Source organism: Phalacrocorax carbo, chromosome 6 (assembly GCF_963921805.1).
Source record: "Phalacrocorax carbo chromosome 6, bPhaCar2.1, whole genome shotgun sequence".
In the NCBI taxonomy this organism is placed as follows: domain Eukaryota; kingdom Metazoa; phylum Chordata; class Aves; order Suliformes; family Phalacrocoracidae; genus Phalacrocorax; species Phalacrocorax carbo.
In genome coordinates, this window is record NC_087518.1 from 8,087,385 (window position 1) to 8,109,910 (window position 22,526).

The 22,526-nt window shown below is 41.5% G+C and overlaps 1 protein-coding gene across 27 annotated transcripts in view; it reads left to right on the top strand.

Annotated features, from left to right (window-relative positions):
• MAGI1 (membrane associated guanylate kinase, WW and PDZ domain containing 1) overlaps window positions 1-22,526 on the top strand; it is a 360,734-nt gene that overhangs the window by 181,940 nt on the left and 156,268 nt on the right. For all 27 annotated transcript variants that reach the window (XM_064453525.1, XM_064453527.1, XM_064453528.1 and 24 more), the window contains exon 2: window positions 3,497-3,613. In XM_064453525.1, the coding sequence (XP_064309595.1) occupies window positions 3,497-3,613 (117 nt within the window). The remainder of the gene's footprint in view (window positions 1-3,496; window positions 3,614-22,526) is intronic.

Genomic DNA, 22,526 nt, shown 5'->3' on the forward strand with positions numbered 1-22,526 from the left:
ATGCATGGAATTAGACTTTACAAAGTAAGGACTTTTGCATAAAATCAGGTGTTTCTGGGTACCTGCCCTTCATCCAGCCTAATAGTGGTTGGTGTATGGACAGAAGCCATCAGAGGGCAAGACTTGTTTTCAGAGGAAGCGTGCACAAGCACGGGATGCTCCTGGGGATCGGAATGAATTTTACTGCTACAATTTGCACACAGGAGGTTGCTGAAATGTCACTGGCATATCTTTCAGATTCTCAAGCATTGCAAGTACTTACATTTCATGCTCAAAAAGAATTTATCAGAGTTTACAAACTTGCATCTGGCACTAGAATCTACTATATAATGCCAGTATCAAGCATGTGGCCTCTCAAGTCTGAGGAGATTTTTGGAAAAGATAATCAGAGTGGATCAAGACAATTCAAATGGCAAAGGATCCAACATGTTCCGGGGTGAATCCTTTTGGCAGCTTTCTACATGGTGTTAGTTGCTGTGCTAGCTGATTTTCTTCTTCCATGCTCTGGAGTGAGTTGCATGGGGTGAGCCTCCTTTTGTCCACAGTTGAGGTCTCAGCAGCTGCTCAGCTGAGATTGTCAGGGCTGCGAGAAGCCCTTATTTCCATCCAGACTTTTCTGGAACTTAGCAACAAAAATGTGGGTTAGCAAGCGTTTGTGTTTGGGGTTTTTTTTGGGTTGTTTTTTTTTTTTTTTAAATTTCTCTTTTTTCCTTTACATTTAAAATAAATGTAATACAAATGAGCATCACTGTGAGCTCCCCGAGGGGACAGTCAGGTGAGTGTAAGTCTTCCAGTAGCCCCTGTTTCTGCAACTGCCATCTTGGCTAGTGCATCAGTGACTCAGCTGGGAAATCCCAGCTACTGCATAAACCAAATAACCAAACTTTCCAGCGGGGGTTGTAATAGACTGAGATGCTAGACGGAATGGGCACAGAGGGAAGCTAAAAGCAGATATCATCAGTAAATTGCATATTTTCTGTGGTCAAACAAGCCCTAGCTCAGCAGACACCTCTAGACATTATTGTGGCATAAATCATTGAATTATGAATCACACAGTATTTCAGGAGAAAGCTGACGTTATATGATACATGCAGTTCAGTGTATTAATTTCTTCACTGGAATAAGCCCTTGCATTATGTCCAAACTGTTCATCATATTTGTTCTTTTTGCAATGAAAAACCACCTTGTCTTACTATCTCTCATGGAAAGAAAAATACGGACTGTTTAGTTAAAAGATAAAGGAATATTTTATTATTTCAGCAGATGCTCTTTTTTTGTGTCCAGCCTCCCTCTGGAGTAAAACAATGTGGTATGAAATCAAACATCTGAAGTTTGGAAGGTCACCTCTGAAACTGGAAAACTGTAGCCCACAGGTCTACGAAGCCCTCCAAGTGCCTTCTATGTGGGAAACCATTTTTATGGTGTAATAACCAGAGACCAATTGTCAGAAAATGGTTGATAATCTGCTCTTGGAGTTGAGGGGTGTTGGTGGGGTGACTCAGAACAGTGTGATGAGCCAGTTTTATCTGCCTTAATTTTGGTTTTGTTGTTTGAGCCATTTCTGTAATGGAGCATCTTGATCTTTAAAATTTTTCCTTCTTTTGCTAGCTGGGCTTGCTGCCTAAGCCTTCCTTTCCTCAATAAGAAATTTAATCCTTTTTTTTTAAAAAAAAAAAAAAAAAAAAAAAGAAGCTGTCTGGAGAGCCTAAATACAAATCACCTATTTGTTTTTTAGAATTTGACTTAGTATTTCCAACTAAGTTTTTCTGGTTTTAAGCTAACATTTCTGTTAAAATGTTGCAGGGCTGCATTAGGCAGATAGGCTGTTCCTGCCAATGGCCATTTAATGGTCTACACTCTTTTTCTCATTTGACTGGTACCACTGCTGCCTCCCAGACCCACTGTCCAACCGCACTCCATTGCCGTATTATTATTCTTGATTTGTTCTGCAGTGATTCCTAGAGGCTCCAGACAGGAACCTGTGACTGTGATGCTATGTTCAGTGTGAACAAGTATTGAGATGAACTCTGCATTACATATTCCCAATCCAAAATATCATAATGCAAATTATAAAAGACCGTAGAACCAGCTGCAGTGGTTCAGCCCCAGGTCCATGTAGCCCAGCATTCTGGCTCCAGCTGTGGTCATAAAATAAGATGCCTAGCAAAGGAAAGGAAAAGAACAAGATATTTGATATTCCCCCGCTCCTTTTCCCAGATCTCCCAGCCACCAGCAATTCATTTTCAGCTCAAGGGACTTCCTACAACCTCTTTTGCAACCCCCAATGGGTCTGTCTTCCAAGTGCATTTCCAGCCTCCCCTTGAAGCTCCTCAGTGAGCTTGTTGCACCCACAGTGCTCCTCAGCAATGAGATCTGCCACAGCCTGTGCCACCTACTGCCGCTGTTACGTGGTTTTGAACCAAGTTCCCATTAGCTTTTGTTGGCATCTCCTAGTCCTGGTGTTGGGAGAGGCAGGGAGCAGCCAGTCCCCCCCACCCTCTGAGCATGTTGGAAGCCCATGACTGCAACAGGCTGCAGCATCCCAGCCCGCTCTCTTGGTACTTGTGTGGCAACTGCTTCAGACTTGGATCATCCCGCTTGCATTTCTCTGAAGCTTTTCCAGTGTTTTTTTTCTTTTCTTTTTTAGGACAGAAGAGTTTCTGTCCCTGTTCTTTGTATGGTCTTGTGGGGTTGTTTTTGCTCATCAAATTAATGTCACTGTTATTCCAGATTTGGAAAGATTTCATTTCTGGGAAGAGACTTCATTAAGTTGCTGCAGTTCATATATTCTGCTCCGAGAAAGGATTTGGTGTTCAGCAACTGGCAATGTTAACGAGCATTAACAACTGTGTTTCTTTTTCTGTGTTTTTGTTTGTTTGTTTTGTTTTTAACTCATTTATCGTTATTCTCGCAGACTTCTGAAAGTGTTCAAAACTGAATGGGGAAATAAATAGATTTAAGTGAAAAGTGTTGGATATTATTCTGTTGTGTTTAAGGACTTCAGGTACTCTTAACTCCTTCAACCAATTCTTTCCTAACTTCTGTGTGCTGGGGTAGATACCAGTGCAAAGTATAGCACTTGTTTGATTTTGTGCCATGTTCAGCTGTATTAGTACCCCTAACGGGAGCAGCCTTCTGTCTGTCTGCCCAGCTCACCCTCCAGTGAGTTGCAAAAGCAATACTCTACCTTTATTATTTTTCCTCTTTTTCACATCATCTGTCTTTCTCCATTTGCTCAGACAAATAAGTGATAAAGGGGAATGATGATCTGTTTAACACCACAGGAAGAAAGATGCATTATGAGACAAGAGAGACCTCTTGTTTACAGCAAGTTATTTTTGGTAATTAGCCATTTGTAGAGGAAGATGAGCCTCCGCTCATAAAGTCAGCGTGCCATAATTTAGGGGACTCTGAATGGAAGTCTAACATTTGCCTGAATTGGAAATGTTAATTGTGCGCATTTGGAAATATATAAATAGCTGTTTTTTCTTTGCAGGAAGCAGGCTGAACAAAGACCTGAGACATTATCTCAACCAGAGGTTTCAGAAAGGATCGCCGGATCACGATCTACAGCAGACTATTAGAGATAACCTTTATCGCCATGCTGTGCCTTGTAAGTAACAAAACATTGACCTGGTGGATTAAATTTAGTAGAATTTCATACTTTTTTTTTTGAGGCAACGTTCATGTGTGGCGTGCACGGCTCCAGGCGAGACTCAGTTTTCAGCTTGGGCGTGACAGCAGATAAGGTTCAGGCAGGGTTGGAAAAGAAACCAATTCATCCTCAAATTCTGCTTTTTTAATGACCTTTTTGGAACAGTTGATGGTTTGATGCAGGCCTGTGATGCTTACTGTGAAGAAAAAAAACCCTAAAAAGCAGCCGTGACGTGAGTACCTACCTTAGAAATAGTCTTCATTAAGATCGTTATGGTGAATGTTCCTTTATTGGTTTGAAACCTATGAATAAAAAACCTGCTTTTCTTTTTTTTTTTTTTCCATAGCAGAACTTCATGTCTGATGCTTATTTAACTTGTGAAATTGAACAGCATTTTATGGCTGGGTGCCACTGTAGCAGGCAACTGCCACTTTTGGAAGGTCATCCTCAATTCAAGTAGGAGATAAGCGGCAAGAGGTAGTGAAGCTGAGAAAGAAATGCTCTTTTTCACTCAGAAAAACAACCAGGAGGAAAACTGAGAATTTCAGAGAGTGTAATCTTTAGAAGTTCAGAATCTTTATTCAGACTGTCCTTGGCATTTGGGGAAGTTGTAGAAAGAGTGAGGAATGATCCAGTTTCATTGCACCTCTGGCATTCCCCAGCTGCCAGGAGAGGCTATTCTAAAGCAAAGGTTTTTCTGCTTGAGCTTTGATAATCTGTAGGGATAATGGTGTGCCTTTCAGATCAGGCTGGAATAAGGACTGGTAAACATCTTAGTTACAGCATACTGAGATGAGCAGCAAAATATTTCGAAGTTTTCTGTCTTAACAGGAAGCAGAGGTTGTTTATCCTGGTAGACTTATAAATATTGAATAATGATGTTGCCACTCAAAAATCAGTATTTGCCAACAAATACCACGTTATGGTACATAGAGTAATAGCCATTTTCAATCTAACTGTTGGATGCAGGAGAACTGTGTAGGACCACAGTTAAAATTGTGTGGTAACACTGACAAATGTTGATTCTTCAAATGGTAGATGCTCTATATCACCCTTGAGTTTATTCTCAGTTTATCAGTGGAAAGCATGGACCAACTTATGTTTAAAGTGCTGTGCATGGACATAAAGAACACATATGGATTATTATTTTTATTGAACACTTCCATTTTCCATTTTGTCAACATAAAATATGATTCATTTTCAATCACCTAACTTGCCAGGCTGCAGGTTTTTAAAGCGTAGTGAGAAGAGTGCCTTCTAGGAGCGCACGTGCAATGTTAGGCTTGGGAGATGCAGTGTCGTGATGCTAACTAACATCCTTCTGCCCATGTGTTACGTTCCAACTTCTAAAGCAGCAAATAAAGCAAATGAGCCTAAGTTCTGTGGAAGCATTTTGTGTGTTACTGAGGTTACATTTTGAAATGCTTTCAATTGATTCTTTTCTCTGATTTATTGAGCTTGATGGTGAGCTAAACTGCTTGGACTTGCTAAAGACTTTTGATATAAAATTAAGAGCAGTGAAAGTGATTCCTGCCTGTTAGAAATAGCTGGGGGAGATATGGGTTGTCGATGTATTAATAAGGACATCAGTACTTATGTTCTGTTTATTAAATAAATGGAAAATCTGAGAAGTGGCGTTAGTTATTGTGTGTACCCATACATTCTGAGTTGTAAAGCACATACCATTTAATTTTTTTCTTCATGTACTGAGGGGATGGTATTAGCGGTAGCTTGTAAGAATGGTGCTAATATTCATATATGAATTTGAATGAGACTGATGCACGCATGGTGGGTTGGGATGCTGTACAGGTCTGAATATTAATCTAGCTGTACACTCATATTTTTATTTCTTGGTACATGTGACCAGTAAATCCGGAGCCTGGACCAATCTCTAGTGCTAATGGATTATGAAGTCTTGTATTTTTAAAATGGAATTCCCTGCTGATTATGTGGTAAACATGAACAAGAACACAAGGTCGCTTGGACTGAGCGTGCTTGGCCTGACAGCTGCTTTTTGTTGTACTGATATAGGGCTAAATGAAGTGATAATTGGTAAATGCAAAATGAAGAAAGGAGAGGTTAAAGGAGAGAAATAAAGAAAGGAGAGTTCTTCCCCAGAAATTGTAGTAATAATCCCATGTGGTTCAGCTCTGACTGATTTGGTACAGGTGGTGAGAAAACGCAGAGGGCTTCTGTTTTCCACACAGCCACGTGCTGGTTGCATGCTTGGCTGACTTGGGAACTGCGTGAATACATGGCTATAGCTTTCGTAGAAGATAGAGGTCAAGCAGGGGGGAGGAAAGATGCAAAAAGTTTGACTTGACCTCGTTATTTCATATGACAATGACGCATTGCTCGAGCATCATATAGACTTTTACTTTAGGAGAGTTGACTAAGAGCTTGCTTTATTTTCTGGTGAATAATCGAGGGTACAAGAGTGGGGTGATGTCGGCTCCCAAAGGGGATGTGAACATTGCCTAAATGGGTGACACAGGCGGTTTTCTGAGAGATCAGAGGACTTCATCCCTAACTAAACATGAGAGCTGTCATAAAGAAATGAGACCTTGAAATGGACCCAAAAGCAAACTATTATGGAAAGAAGTAGATGAACTACGTGGTTATTTTTGCAAGCTGAGGTCTTCCCCTGCTCCTCAGTGCCCTCTGAACCCCCAGCATGCTTCCTCCGAATCTTTGTACCCTCAGCTCCCTTCTCCCCATTGAGCTGATTGTTTTCTGCAAAGATCTGTAGTAAACAACAGCTGTGACAAGCTTCCAGGTGGTTTCCAAGTTTGGTTGTCGTGCCATCACGAGTGCTTTGCTGTTACTATCACACCAAACCCACGGGTTTATTTACAGGCCCAAAGCATTCTCCTCTGTAATTTACAACTTCAGCATCCTAATCTAGGACCGAGTCAGAGTAAGGAAGAGAGGCAGGACACCTTATTTATCTGTTTGGATGGTGCATAAGTGCTAATGAAGCCATGCATTTACAATGTGCAAATATTGGAAAGAGTTATTGCAACTCAGCCACTGAACTAGCTTTTATTTGAGCTGCACCAACTGAGTGTTATTTCCTTTACTTTCTTCCTGCCACTCTCATTTTACTGTTAACTTCACATGCTGGGTCAGAGACTTTTTTTTTAGAGTATTTTTGTCTTCTGCTTAAGAAAAATCAGGACCTTAAACTTGAACAAAGTTATTCTCCTTGTGTGTTCAGATAATTAACTATTCTAATTCCTCACATGTAGGATCCACTGTCAAAATTAGAAAAAAAACTCAAATTGATCATCCAGATTAGTAGGATGTTGGTCCAGTCTCAAGCTATCACCTCTGCCTCGTTTTGTTTTGAAGCACCACATTTTTCCTGTTTTCTCATGTGCCTAATGAAGATCACCAGAAATAATGCTCTATTTGTGGGCTAGTTAATGGCTCCATTGAGCTTGGAGTAGACTGTGAATTGGCAACAACTGCATGATTACTGATTGGCCATAACTGTACCAGAAGTGCTTTGACTGATGCAGAGGCTTTGCCCACAGTTTATTTCTAGTGTGGATTTAATTTATTCCAGCTTAATTTTGCCAGCCTAAGCTCTTAAGAGCAAAAGGGCAGGTTTACCAACTGTGTGGGGCACCTTGCTGGGGCACACTGTGGCATGTCTGAGCGCACCTGTGCTAAGAGAAGTTGATGTGACTTGCATTACATCTGATCTGGGGAAAGGCTGAGGGTCCGTGATGTAGAGTGTGTTGACATCTCGGCATCAGGTTTCACAGAGCGTTTCTTAGGAGCAGAACTCCCCCAAACAGGATTGGTATATGTGAAGATTTACCTAGTGGAAAACGTGATTAGTTGGAAGTACATGTAAGAATATATCCATTATATAGGTGTTTCCAAGTAGCCTTACCTTGGTATATTTGTGTAATAGTGTTAATTGAGAAAGATGTGCGATAGCAACTTACTGTAACGTTATAGTGCAGCAGTGTGTCTAAACCACTGGTCACAGAAGGCTGAACAGACAGGATTATCTTCCTTATTTTGAAATGATGGTAGAGGGCATCTGTTTAAAGTAAACAAGCAGTACCGGCCATTTGTCCTAGTTGCTTATTCTCAACAACCTGACAGCAGTTTTCTTTTCACAGTGTATCGAGAAGAATCAGAGAGATGATATTATTTCCATAAAAGCTTATCTCAGCATGTGTTTTTTTTTTTTTCCCTCTGAGCACATTTACTTGATTTTCCACTGTTTGAGTCCTGTGTGACATGCAGAGGCAGCTATTATGGCTCTGGCATCTGGTATTTGCACCTTGACTTGCTGAAACAGTGTACCTGCTGCAGACGTGACTGAAGTAACAGAGGTACCCTCCCCATTCACGTATATTCTGCATTTGTCTCATTTTGGTACTTTGCAGTTCCTTTCTTAGCTAGGCTGTAGTCTTATGAAGCAAAACTCTGCAAAGTGCAAGGTCTTCTTGATGGTAGATGAAACAGGGACAATGTAATGGCTAGCCTAAGTTAAGTCTTAGATATCAGCCTAGACACTCTGTGGCAATCTTTTTTTTTTTTTCCTCTTCTTCCCAAAATTGCCTTTTAAAACCTCAGGAGGTCATCATTCAACAGTTGATTCACTTTCCCAAAACAAGTACATGCCCTGGGATTAATTGGCTGGAGATGTTAACGTTAGAGATTTACCACTTTCATTTCTGCTGTCTGTTCTCTCACCTTCCTGGAGTTTTGATCTGTTCCTCTGTCTTCAATTACAGAACAGTAGCTCCAACTACTGTGGTTAGTCTTATAGGGGAGCATGAGGCAAAATGGAAAGAAATGGATAAAAATCAATAGTGTAGGTGTCGAGTGATCTGTAAGGAGGCTTAGAAAAAAGACAGCAGCACCCAGGCCCCTGGCTGGCCTGAGCTCTCTCACATTTCAGTGGGAAATCTGAGAATAAATTTCTTTATTCCAAGTGATGTACTGGTGCGAAGGAAAAGTCTCCTTTCTGAGAAAACCAATAATAGTGGACAAGGAAAGTTCACAGTATTTATAGGACAGACTTTAGTAAGTGGATGTAGAAGAGCACGCTGAACCTTATTATCTGGATTAAATGTTTTCATGGATAATCGAACTACCAAAATGTAGTTTAGTTGCTCCGGGAGTCGGATAAGCTGCTACATGCATAACCACCATCCTCTGCAGCTAATGGAGGACTAGAGAGACTAAATGGGCCGGGGTGTGATGAAACTGCTGTCAAACATTCAGACATAGGTGATTTCCCAGGATAGCTTTTAAAGTCCTGGAGCACTGGGTTCCCCATAAGTATTTCTGAACTTCAAAATGAATTGATAGAAGGGATATGCAAACCAGCTTACAGAAGGTTCTTTTCTTTAGAATATTGAGTAGAATAGTGTATCAGTATACTGGGAAGAAATTGTTGAAGTGAAGCAGAAAGACCTTTATGTTAGAAATGCATGTGTTTTTACATGTGGGGATATTTGAGTCACAATTTGGAAGTTATTTTTAGTTACTAATTTTTATTAAGGATAAACAGAATCACTGACAGTGCACATTATTTTTCTTCACAGGCAATAAATCATCAGTTTATGTACACAAATGCTCTTTGAATTCTCAAAAGCTTTCCAGACCTGCAACCGTATTTATTATCCAAGTACCTTTTGTTGCAGTTCCCTTCCTAGAAGTGTAATTCTGCTTTTGTAATGAGAAAAAGTTGCAGTGTCCATGAAATATTCATTTGAAGGCCCACACTGATAAGGTGATGAACAGCAGACTGATCTTTTTTCTAACAGACAAAAAATAATTAATTGCTTTACAAGACTTATGTTAGGAAAAAGTTTTAAATATTTTTAAAATAATGTCCTTATCACTAGGCTGCAACATACAGGTATGAGCAGTTTGTAAAAATAATTTCTCTCAAGAAAATTTGCGTGCAAGTTAATCTAACACTGAAAAATATGAGACATATTTTCCATGCCAGCTAAAGTACACACATATACTTTTTCCTGTATTTTCAGCAGGGACTGTATCCTGAGTACAACCCGTGGGTTTAGAAAATCCTTGTAGCTGTGTTCCAGGGAGTGCAGAATTGTAGCAGAGTCCCCTGCTGTTTTCAGGGATACAGTTATTTCACATATTAGTGAACCAGATGTGATTGCACTTTGAGAGAGAAAAATGCCCTGTTTTGAGCAACAGGGCCAATATTTCTGTAGCTTAGTTCCTTTCTATACACAGTCATTTCAGTTTAATCTAAGAGACTTCAGACCTTTTTTTCCATCTGGTCTGTCCTTGCAGATCAATAGTGCATTTTGTGCCAGTGGGTTTGTAGTTGGTTTTTTTGTTGTTTGTGTTTTTGTTGTTGGTGTTTTTATTTTGAGGCTTCTTGTTTTGTTTTTGGTTTGGGTTTTTTTACACTTGGAAATAAAAGCACTTATGATGGCAAATATTGCTCCATCTGCTTACTCATTTGTGAGGAATAGCTTTTCTGTTTTTCACTGTACACCCAGTTGAAATGGCATGAGGCACCAGAGAACAGTACAAAGCGGAAAAGCTCAGCCTTACAGGCTCTCTGATGCCACTTGCCAAAGGAGATTTGGGTAAGAAGTGTGGGAAGAGATTACATGGCTAGTTTTCTTTGTTTTCTTTGTTAGCCCCCAGTGTACTTAATTTTGCATTTTTTCATTGCTGTTGCTTTGTACTACGGTAAAGCATCTGCAAGTGGGTATTTAGGTAGTGCAAACAACGTCTGTGCGTATGCCTTAAAACGTAAATGTTCCTAAGGTTGTGTGTCTCTTGGAAAGCAGAGGGCAAATAAGAGCTGAGAGCAGGTATTGCTCTTTGGAGGTTGAAGGGCTGGAGATTAATTACCCCACATTATTTACTTCCAAACTGGCTCTGTCCTGCCATAGTTTTTCATATGATGTCCCAGAGTCCTGATTAGATCTTTTGTGATGGCTGCAGTGTCTCAGCTTTTGATTTCATCGAGGCAGTTTGATTTCTTTTCAACTACCACCACGTCTCTCTCCATTTACAGCGTATTGGTTATGCTACAAGCCAAGAGAATGAGTGTTTCAGTCAAAAGGAAGAGTTTAAAATAAGGAAAAATTAAACGTGTAGCCATTCTTTAACCCATTCTTCTGCTCACATTTGTGTTTCATGTTTAACTCCCTCTAGAAAGCACCTGTTGCTCTGTATAGGTATGTTTGTGCCTGAATGTGTTGATTTGCGTGATGGTTTCACAGTTAGAAAAGTCCTGGCTTCTTTTGTCAGAGATGTCATTACTTAAATAGGAAACCTGAAAATTCTATTTGCATTATATTATTCTGGTCCAGCGCAGTACCTGCAAGGTAGCGTGGGCAAAAACAGTGGCATTGCGGAGGAGGAAATGGCTGTGTGATTCCCAGTCACATATATTGCTACCACGGCAGTCTCTGACCCCAGGAGGGCAATGGCAGATGCAAGCCATCAGGAGATGGTTTGATGGGGATGCAGACTTGCTACATTTCGTCTTCAAACAATTATCCTTTTTTTCAACATTACCGTGTTTCTTCACATAAAGCGTGCTGTACTTGTCCCCTAAATCCTTTCTCTCTTTATTTCAGCAGAGAGGAGATTAGCCGTGTAATCATTTATAAAGCTGTTTAGATTCTGCTAGCCGGTTTTCTTTGGGGAGAGTCATACCCAGTACCTTTGCTAGGAATAACTCTGTAAATTAATCTTCATTGATTTCCTTCTCCCCCACCCCCAGTGAATAAGAAGGTAGAAGAAATAGAATAAATATTTCTAGTTCTGCCCCTATTGAAGGTGAAATAAATCTTTTCTAATAGTCATAAAGGTCTAGATGTATCCTTGTTTTATAATGTCCTCTTGAATAATTTGAGCTTTGAGTTATGAAGTCAAGATACCTGGGTCATTGCCAGAACAGATTTGTTTAAGGGGGATGCTAGTTCCCTGAATTCCTTTTAAAGGGCTTTGTAACGTCCCAGACTGCTCTTAATTAGTGATTTAAGAGGGAATACATCTGTTTCACGGAGGATTGTGAAAATTATTATTTAAATGGAAATGTTTAATAAATGGCTCTTTGAAAGGCTAATGTATCTTCAAAATGAGATGTGTATCACAGAGTAATCGGGTGAATAGCGATCTAGCAGTTCTACTTGATGTTCTTCTCCATCTTCAGGTCCAAAAAGACCCTGCAAAGACCCTTGGAAGTGTCACCTGCCATGGAATTATATTTCATACTTCATCATTCATTCACTACCTGCACTTTTTCTTTAAAATTCAGGTTTAACGCTTCACTTACCAAGGGAAAAAACAGTAGATAAATGTTGATGCTGGTAAAAGGAGGTCTGTAGGAAGAAGCAGAGTATTGCTTATTAGATAAATAGATGATACTTCATTCTTATCTCAGACCATTATGGCAACTCAAATACTGCCGCTAAAGTATGGGGTTTTCTACCAAATTTAAAGCTACTTAATGGGAGATTGTCATGTGCTAAAAAACATGCAGGTAATCTTTGCTGTATTAGAAATTTGAACTGGCGTCCCTCAGAACTGATGGGCTGGGGCAGGTGGTGGGGGAAGGAGGAACTCCAGGTTAAGAAGCTGCTGCTTTTAGGAAACTCTTCATTGAATATATGAGGAGATGGATATTTATAAGTGCAGCATTACCATCTCCTACTGTTCACAGTTCTTGAATTAATAACCAAAATCTTGAAAGTGGATATTTTGACTCTTCAGAAACCTGGTAGTTTCTGAGCCCTTACTGACACCTTTCATGTTTTTCCAGGGTGTGGCTTTTTTGGTGTTTTGCTTTGTTCAGAGAGGCCTAATACATGAGAGCTGAAAATGTACTTGAATAGGGAGGTTATTTTCAGCTCTCCTAAATCCAGGTATGTAAGGTTTTGAGAAAATCAGTAGGTGTTGCAAGACGTGCAAGAGAGCTGAGGAGAACCCAACAGGACACTAAACGGCAGCGCAGAAGTAGGAAGGCTGGACCTGACAATGGGGCAGAGCTGGATCCAGTCCTTTCAGGAATGTAAACATCCCATAATGTTCATAAATATCTTTCCCATTTTTGCATTCCCATAATTTTAAATATATAGTTTGCCATCTCACTTAGCCTTCTGCAATCCTCTGCAAAACACCCAGTGTTTTTTAGAAGGGAATGGCTGATGAGATGCAATAGTGCTGCTCCTGTGTAACTAACCACACATGAGAATCACATTGACGGACATTCTGTAAATTGCCCACATTATAGAACATTGATGATGCCATTAAAATGGTAAATTTAATATTATAGTACTATTAGATTTCTCCTTCATTAACTCTGATCTGACAAACAATCTCCAGCATATTTTTAATGTAATAGTCACCTTAAAATCACTACTGCTCCTCTCTATCTGGCATTTCAAGCTCTATGGATTTATTGTTCTTCTGTCATCTAATCTGTACTTACTGCTTTATTTTTTCTTTGAACTTGCTTGCAAGCAGACCCTTCCTTAGAGGGCCCTGGGCATGCAGTTACAACTTCACAGCAAGCATAAAGTCACCCTAAATTCCATTCCTGGGATTTAGAACAAAATCAGTTTCAGAGAATAAAGTTAACCCAGTGTTCAGGTAAGCATGATGCAGACCTCCAGAGGTGTTTTAGTACAAGGCACTTTGTAAGGGTTGGTAGAGGGTAATACTGGTAGCAGTGTTTGGGTTCTTGGCCTTTGCAAAGAGGTATCAGAGCAGCCTCTTTAAAATCTTGCTGGAGATGTAGGTGGTGAAAAGGGGACCACGAGGGTGCAGGGGCTGTGATTGGTGCTGGGCACAGCCTTGCCAGGCAGAGCAGCCCTGCCACAGCGTGCCTGGAAGCTGGAAAAGCTGAAGAAACTTTTTTTGGTTGTGTCTGTCCAGCAGAGACAGCTTCTGCTCCCAAACGTTAATCCTCAAGCAGCAAAACCATGAGCCGCAGCTTAACAAAGTAACCTTAGCTTCTCAGGACTGGCAGGGAGGCTTCCATGGAGGTATCACTTGCCTCCTTGTTTTCTTAAGTGAGTCATGGTTTAATTAGAGCGCTGTCTCGAGGAGGAAGGTGGTTGTTATACATCACCTATCACAATGTAAAAGTGGAAAGCGATGCTGAAATGCTGACCCTTAATCTGAAGTGCACCATCTGTGTTTTATTTCCACATCTTGCTGAGTTTACAGTTATTTGAATTCACAGTTTGTTCCCCATTTGCTGTTCCCACATGGTAAGTGAATTGGATCCAAAATGTACTGATGAAAGATTGAGAAGACTGTTGGAGAAGTTTGTTCCTACCTACAAGAGTGCTCTATCTCACACTTCTTCCACCCTGTGAGTTAAATCCCAGCTGTAAAATCTTGTCTCAAGATGGTCTTCTTTCATGGTGGGAAGTTGGGGTTACTGTAAGGACAAAGACTCCTTTCCCCATCCTGAAATGATTTATGGTTTGCCTTTGACTGTCTGCTCAAGAAAAGGTAGAGAGTTCTCTCACATCTGACAAAAGTATTTGCTTTACTCTTCCTGTAAATTTTTGTGGATACTTATCTGGAGGTGCTTGGCATTGGAGCACCACTTGTGTTCAATATTTTTCTTTGTTAGTATGAGCCAAAGTGTTTGATGCCAAAATGAGACTGGGTATAATATCATGAAAGGTGATATAATTATGATTGTAACAGTTTTCATGGTGCAACTTTGAATTACTCTGATTTTAGAATGGGCAAGCATTTTAAAACAGGTTGAATTTCATGTATTCTCCTTTGTTTCTATCTTTTTTCTACTGACAGCAACCATTTTCTTAAAACATAACTAACTATAAAAAAGATATAAAATTTAAACATGTCATATTTCAAAAGCAAGCCATCAAAATGCTGAAGGCTGTATAAACTTAAATACCTTCTTTGGCTTTTGCTGTAGACCACACAAGCTCTGAGAAATTGATTACTCTGGTGCTCGAAGGGGCTTTCATGATAGGGAAACAGAGGTTTGCATTGAATTTCTTTCTTTGTGTGTGGGACTTTTTTTTTTTTTGGAAAGAGAAAAAGCCTTTAAACCCCAGATTAAAAATAAGTCATTTCATTGTTTCCTTTTTCTCCCCTTCTAAATCTTATGAAAGAGTTTTCATAAATGATTGGGGAGCTGCATCTCTGAATAAATATAAAGTCAAACGCTCCATTTCTTTTTTTAATAAAGAGGCTTTTTTTCTGGAATGTCCCATTTAGGTGCTACCTCACTGGAGTATCATCTGGTGAGAGAGTTTGCAGACGAGAAGAATAGGGATGAAGAATTAAGTTATTTATTTTCATATCATGGTTTTCAAATGTACTGTAGCCAGTACTCTAAACCCATCATTATCACAGGCTTTGGACTTCCTATGGGGTCTGTGAGCTGACTGGACACATACCCAAAAAACAGCCTAAGACTCAATGAGGCTGTTGTTGAAAGAACCAGGAAGGTGAATCCTGAGCAGAGGATTTTATCTTTTCTTTTTAAACAAGAGCCAGTGCCTTGGGCCAGATGGTGTTTTCATTAAAATATTTATGTCCTGTAAAATTAAGACTGTTTATATATTTATCATCAGGCCATTCTCCTGTTCGTGTGTGGCTATTTCTCTTTTAAAGGTAATATAAGGCTTGCTACCTCTTGGTGACATTTTGCCCCTACCCAGTTCAAACACTTATGGGGATTGGGTACTTCAGCAAGAGCAGTCACTGTATTTGCGCTCTTGGGTTTGGTAGTGGAACACAGAGATGATGTTTTTTCCTTACGTTGCCTGGACCTCACATACATACACGTGGTGTAAACTTGTGAGCTCTTGCCTGTGTCCACACCTGTATCGAGCTGCTTTGCAAGCGATGGCTGTTAGCTGGTGTGGTTCAAAATACCTAGTTGTTAGAGCAGCAGCGGAGGGTGCTGCCCCCGCCATGCCTGCGCCCCGGTCTGTGGGAGCAGGTGACCAGGGGTGGCCCCGCAGCACACTGTGCCCACCCCACCAGGTCCTCGGGGTCTGCACTTCCCTGCCTGCTTCAGTGGAGCTGTGCAAGCCCCGGCGAAGCAGCCATTGAGCTGCGGGGGAGCAGGTTTCCTTGCGCTGCTGGAGTCCCCTGGGACTTCAGTACTGCATCTAAGCAATCCTGTCCTGTGAGGTATGTGGAAAGCGTCCAAGACAGACACCTGCTGGCTCAGAAGCAGTCAAGTGCTTTTTCCTAAATATCTTTGCCCCCTGTTCTTGATGTTTACTTTTAAAAAGATACAGGCATGTGTTGGCTGTAAAAGAAAGGGGAAAAAAAAGTCATTGCTACTGTCTCTGAAATTCCCTGCAGGTTTAAAAGGAAGATGACGGTACTTTAAGAGAAACTCAAAGCCCTTGGGACAAGCACAGCAGAAAACAGAAAGATGCTCTGTATTCTGTTTGATTGCTTGCAAAAACGAGTGCTGTATCTCCTATGGAGAGACAGAGCTAGAAATACATATTCACATAGTTCTCCCATTCTCGTGCCTTGCAAACTAGGACAATACCATTTTGCACTTCCCTGGGCAGATTCTCAAACAGCAGCTCAGTGAAGGTGATAGATAAATAAAAAGGGTGAGGGAGAAAGGAGAGAGGGGAGGAAAAATCTGCCTCGTGGTATTTCAGATCTCCAGCATACACAGGTGCTTTTTAATCCCTCTGGCCTACATATTCCACAGCCCCTAGGAATAGAGGAGTCGTGATGTAATGCTCTTTTCCTCACACTCCCAGCTTAAATACAGATGGAAATTGTTGTCATGTGTTAGAAATGTCACCAATAATATAAAAGGCAGGCTTCTGCATTCTCCCTTTTGCACTGTCAGCTGCTGCTGCCAGCTTATTCTTCCCTCTCAAACCTATTGTCATGTGGCAGAAACCCTGATGTAAGTAAGCCCTGTCCTCCCCCTGCTTATGATCCCTGCATTTTTTATTCCCCTCTGCTGCAGTGCTGAGGATCATTACATACCACGACTTAAAGACAAGACCTCACAAAGGAAGGATTAATCTTGTATTTGTGCTTGAATTTCGAAGGACTCAGGCAAGTGAGAATGTTCTGTTGTATTCTTTTTCTTTCCTAGATGCTAATGTAAGAGATGAAAAGCAGCAAATGTGATAAGCTAGGTCTGTGTTTACTGAGCGAACCCAGCGGTTCCTCAGCTGCAGGTTGTGCGTGTAAGGAGAGAGGGGGTTTTAGCGGGAGGCAGGGGAGGCTGTGGGGTTGGGGAGGGAGCTGCGGAGCGGAGCTGCACAGCCTTAGCCCAGCCTGGGAGGACAGATGGCTAGTGCTACTTTTTAATTCATCAAGCAGGCTTTACGTGAGGCCCGTTGGCGAGCGGGTGCGCTGCGAAAAGCAGGGTCAATGGGCACGAATAGGCTGAGATCAGGACCAGATGCCTGCCGAACAATGGGGCTTTTGAAAGAAATGCGGGAGGAAGCGTGGCGCTTGCTTTGTACTGCCTCCGCATTGCAGGTTGGAATGGGGCAGCTCCGATTTAATGAAGTGCATTCCTAAACGTGGTCGTCAGCCCGGGCTGGGAGACAAGGGGACATGTCAGAAGGGGGCTTGTGGGGCCGGCGTGGGGGGGGAAGCGATCCACTGATGGATCGTCCCGAACAATGCAGTCTTAGTGTTGGATGGGAAAAACCATCAATACATCCCTGTGCATATTAATGCGGTACAGCAGGTGTTGCTAAATGTCTGTCCCCGCATTGTTCTCCCGGGGCTCAGCCGAGGAGGGGGCAGGAAGGAGACCTCCCGAGGGATGCACTGTAGCTGCCTCCCAGACGGCCGCGCATGCCGGCAGGAAAGCGGAGGCGAGAACGGGCGCGCGTTTCCGCTCCTGGGGTCGCGCCGTGGGAGAAGGTGCCGGCCCCTGTGAGCTGAGCGGGGCCGCGGTCCCCTGTGCTGCCTCTGGCAAGCAAGGAGGGACGGGCTCAGGGAGGCTGGTCACGTCTTAAAGGCATAGCAGGGCCAGGAGCGTCCTTTTTTCTGCAAAACGTCCCCTAAACTAAGCAGGTGTGAAGGCTGGGAAGTGAATCTCTGGAGAGCAGGCTGGGTCACCAGGGCAGAGGGCTAGGAGGGAGCAGGCAGAGATGGTGTCTCGGTTGAAATTCAGCAGTCAGAGAGTTAAAAAAGGCATATTTTTTTTTCACCTTCTCCAGAAATACATCAATTGTGAATGAGTTGCAGAAGCTGTGTATGAATCGCAATAAACAAGGTGTACAACATGTATAAAACCAAACCAGATATCTGTTTCTGCATTTGCACGTATCCTGCTGCACTGGCTGGATATAACCCTCCTTAAGATAGTTTTCTGTGTAACAGAAGTAACATCCCTAAATGCAGCCATGTTAGCCAGTGTAATTCTTAAAGGCTTGGGGGGGAGGAGTGTACACAGTCTGTCATTATTATATGTATTTCTTAATAACAAGACACCCATTTAATTGCTGCCATTGTGTTGTCTGCTCCCCTTGTGATTTGTGACATGCTGTACTGTATTTGTCAGCAGAATGAAAGGGGTCTTTGTTCCTTATTCGTATTATGGCACACTGCATCTCTCAGTGAAAATGGAATATTTGCCTTTCGAGCTAACTTAGCTCGTGTTCTGTGCCCGCTGCTGCATTGGGAAGGGTGTCTGTTTTTTTCCCAGGAGTTTCATAGGAATTTGCAGGCAAGGCTTGTATTATTTTATTTATTTCTTTTTACATATCAGTCTGTTAATAGTGATAAAGAGTGGTGAGCTTCATTTGCCCACAGGACAGGTAAAGCACGGCCAGTGGCTGCAGCAGCTTCACATATTGCGGCTGCCTTTCCACATATCCCTTGTCTGTGGATGAATGACCAAGTTGACCATGAACTAGGATTTAGTCCTTGTGCACCTTCAATCGTTTACTGCTGTGTAAACTGCCAACACGAGTTTAGAAAAACAAATCTAGAGTCTGCGATATGGACAAGCTTGTGTGTCTATTCAAAGGTTGGCCCAGACTGCAGATTAATAAAGGCAGTTCCCGAACGGCCAGCTGTGAGAGCGACTATGTGGGGTTGCCGGTAGCACTTGTAGAGTGCTTTCCAGCCACCACTGCTGAGCATGTGCTGGAGTAGGTTACAGTATCGTCTAACATCAACAGCGTTATCAGTTGCTATCTATTCACTGTCCTTTTCATGCTTTAGCTGCTCGGGTATCAGTCTGTGTGCATGTAAATGGGAATGGTTTACAAGTGTAGCGGCTGGAATTAGCAGCCAAAAGGGATCCAAATTTAAGGCAGTGCACGCTCAGATGATTAATAAGACTTCTAACACATTTACATGGCATGAATCTATGGAGCTCATTTTAAAATTGAACTACCAAGTTCAGCAGTTGAGCTTTACATGGTTAATGATGCTTGTTTTCTACTCTGCAGTGCACAAGAAAAAATAAGCAGAATGCAAGGTCTAGCTCAGTCCAGGAGGCTGTGGTCTGCTGCGAATGGCTTTTCTGTTACAGGATCTGGCTCAGTAAAGGGCCAGATTGTGAACCTGTTGCTCGTTGATGCGTGGCTCCTCGTGCAATGTGGGAAATTATACCGAGGAGTAACTTTGCTCTGGAGAGAGCAAGGGTTCGCTCAGTGGTGCAGAAGAGCAGGGAGTGTTTTCTCCCGTGCCAGCTTGTTTCCACTCGACATTGCCTACTGCTAGCTCCTGTCAGATGGAAGCAGCGATGGATCAGTGTTGATCCAAGAATGATGCTTCACATCCTTTTGGGAAACTGCTACAGAGCTGGTGAGAAAGAGCACCGGCAGATGCTCCAGAAGCACTTCAGCTCCTTGCTGTTGAAGTGTTGCAGAGCCAGGTTTTGCCATAACAGCAGTAGGCTGTTTCCAGTTGAATTTCTTTTTTATATACTTTTCTAATGCAGGTAATCCAACCTGCAATTTGAAGCTTAGAGTATCCCTTTTGCCATTATTGACAACCCCTAGCACAAGTAAGGCTGTCATAGCAGAGTGTTGCGGAAAGAAAAAAGCGACAGTGAAAGCCGTTAATTCAGCAGCAGAAGCTGATTAAATGGTGCTGGGCTCTTGACTTTGTATCTGACAGTAATAATACTTACCCTGCGTTTCAGTCATTTAAAAGTTCATATGCTGCAGGTGAGGCTCTTGCCTGCGGTTTGAAGCTTGTGTCTAGATGCCTTTCTGACAGCTTTCCATCCCTTCCAGTGCACTGATTCTTTATATGGTTATGCAAGAAATGCTTCTGAAATTAATGCACAATTAAGTCATTTTGGTCCAGAGACACTGGCTGCTGTGGTATTCAATAAAGCTTTTTCAAAATGTGGTGCTATTTTCAGTCAAATTCTGCTAAATCCTGTCCTGAAATCCTCTGAATATTTTGCTGTTGAATATTCTGGTAAGCATGATGACTGGTTCACTGGGTTAATCCTATATGGTCTTTCTGTCTGCAGCTAATCCTGAGCTGTTGTTGCTGTTCTGCATACATGAGTAAGATTCTTTCCCCCTTCCCCTTGATGATATCCAGTAGAATTCCAGCTGACTACTAGAAGATAACAGATCAAATGTTCTACTGTTCCTTTTTCTCCTTCTTAAGTATAAGAGTTGTGTTTCTTCTACTTGAAAAACAAAACCTGGAGAAGTAGGAAAAATATCCTTAATCTGTTGTGCTCTATGTAAAGGCATGCCCCGGCTCTGACCCTGTCCAGGATGTATTCAGGGATCTCAGCTGTAGTCAAATCTGGAAGAAAAGACATGTTTAAAGCAAGTTTCCAAATTCGTATAGATTTGACAGAATTTCTATCACAACTTCTCATTAATTTCGGATGAAGGTGGCAGTGATGGCTATAGTTAATATTGCTCCCTTAAAATAAAGTTATTGGATTTTCCTAGTCTTTCCTTGCACAGTGAAATGCAGGGAGGATCGTGGATTTTTATTTCTTTATGTTTATATATATATTTTTTTATTTCAAAGTGGACCTACCTGTGGGAGATGTGCTTTGTCAAAATCTGTCCCTTTCTGGTGGAAAAAACTTTTCCTTTCGGACAGTTAGTAACACTTCAAAATTACTACTTGACCATTATTCAGGTCTAGTAGAAAAGCTGATGTAAGGAAGGGAGATAGTTTAACCTTGGGTTGATTTTCCCCAGCCCCACTGATTTCACCCATGGGACAGACATTGTATGTCCTTATAGTAAGATTGGAACACTTGCATAAAATATTTTAATACCAGTATCCTCTATATTGACATGGTTGTGTGGGATATATATATTTGGCACTTGTGTATAACATGAATGCTCACTCTTGCATTTAACTGCGAACAACAAAATGTCCACAGTAACTTAAGCAAAACCTTTTCTTAAAAATTACCTAATATTTAGTTGATGTAAGATGGCATAATTACCCACACCTTTCCTTGGAAGAGATGGAATTTTTTTTTTCTTTTAAATAGGCTTTCAAAGGATTCATTAAGGAAATGAAATCCAAGAAGAAAAATAGTTGACCCAGCAGTTTGAGGCCAATGAGGCAAAATTTCCAACAAAATCAAGTGTAAAGTCAGCCTAAGTGAGCTGTGTCTGAATGGCTTCATTACATATTTTCTTGAAAAATTTCAGTATTGAAATGGGGAAAAAAACCCACTAGATGAATAACGTAGTCCTGTCAGCAACTGGAATATGGCTGTGGATGTCACTTACTGTATTGAAAAGTAGCTTCTTGTTTTCCCTACCCAAACAGAGGTAGTGTCCCACCTGGAATGAGCAGTGTTACCGCGTTCTTCATTTGCCTGAAGAAATGCTTGATCCATTGTAGACTGGAAATTTAGATTTGGTTTTGGGTTTTTTCTGTGTTTGTTTTCGTTAGGATACAACTTTCCTTTTAATGCATTTGAAGATATGTTGAGGATCAGGCACACAGAAAGGTAAAAGCTCTGAAGAGCACTGTTACTGAAATCACAATATGTTGGAAAAAAAAGTGAAATTGCTGCTCGCTTCTCCCCTGTTTGCACCCTCTTTGGGTACAGGTTTTACCAGAAGCCTTTAGTAGGTTTATTGCTAGCACTGAGAATGCTCTGGTGTTGATTTTTTCCATTAGTTTAAATGAATGGGGAGCAGGCTGAATAACAGTCGTGTAGAAGGTGCTATTGGAAATGCATGCTTTGTCAGCACTGAGGTGGTGATTAATAGTGTGTCATTTCTTTGATGGTGTGCTAACAATTCCGCACCAGAATGCAAGCCCTTGATAAAGGTGGGCAAGTAGCTGGCAGAAAAAAACTTCTCTTCTTCCTCTCTTGCTTACATGGACCACAGAAAGAGCCTGAGGCTTGAGACATCCCCTGAGGCTTGGGCTGCCAGAGGAACCCAAGCCCTTTTCTTTAGCAGAGGCTGGGCATAGGCTATAGCAGTGCAAGCTACCTGCACAGTGATACAGTGATGGTTGCTTAAAGGTGTGTTTTGAATGTAGTTTAGTTAACTAGTGCTGGTGTCCTGGTGTTGACAAGACAATATTTTAATATGTGATAATCTGTCACCCTAAACTCTTAAGGGAAATCAAGTATCTACCACATTCAGATGCATGAGCTAAAACTGTCCTTTGCCTTTTCTACACAAAGACTTTAAATTTTTTTTCTTTTTTGAAGATGAAGTCAACTCATTTTGAGTCCTAATCAGGAAGTGATTCAGAGTCTGTGCTCATTAAATCCTTCCCTTCACTCCTGGGACTGCCAGCGAGGATGTCGCACATTACCTGCTGATGAGATGATGTTTTGTGAAGGAGATGAATGCCCCAGAAAGTATTCTCGCAGTGCCAAACCACTGGGAAACTGGAAAGGATCTAGAAAGCCACAGAGAAGCTGGAATTTGAG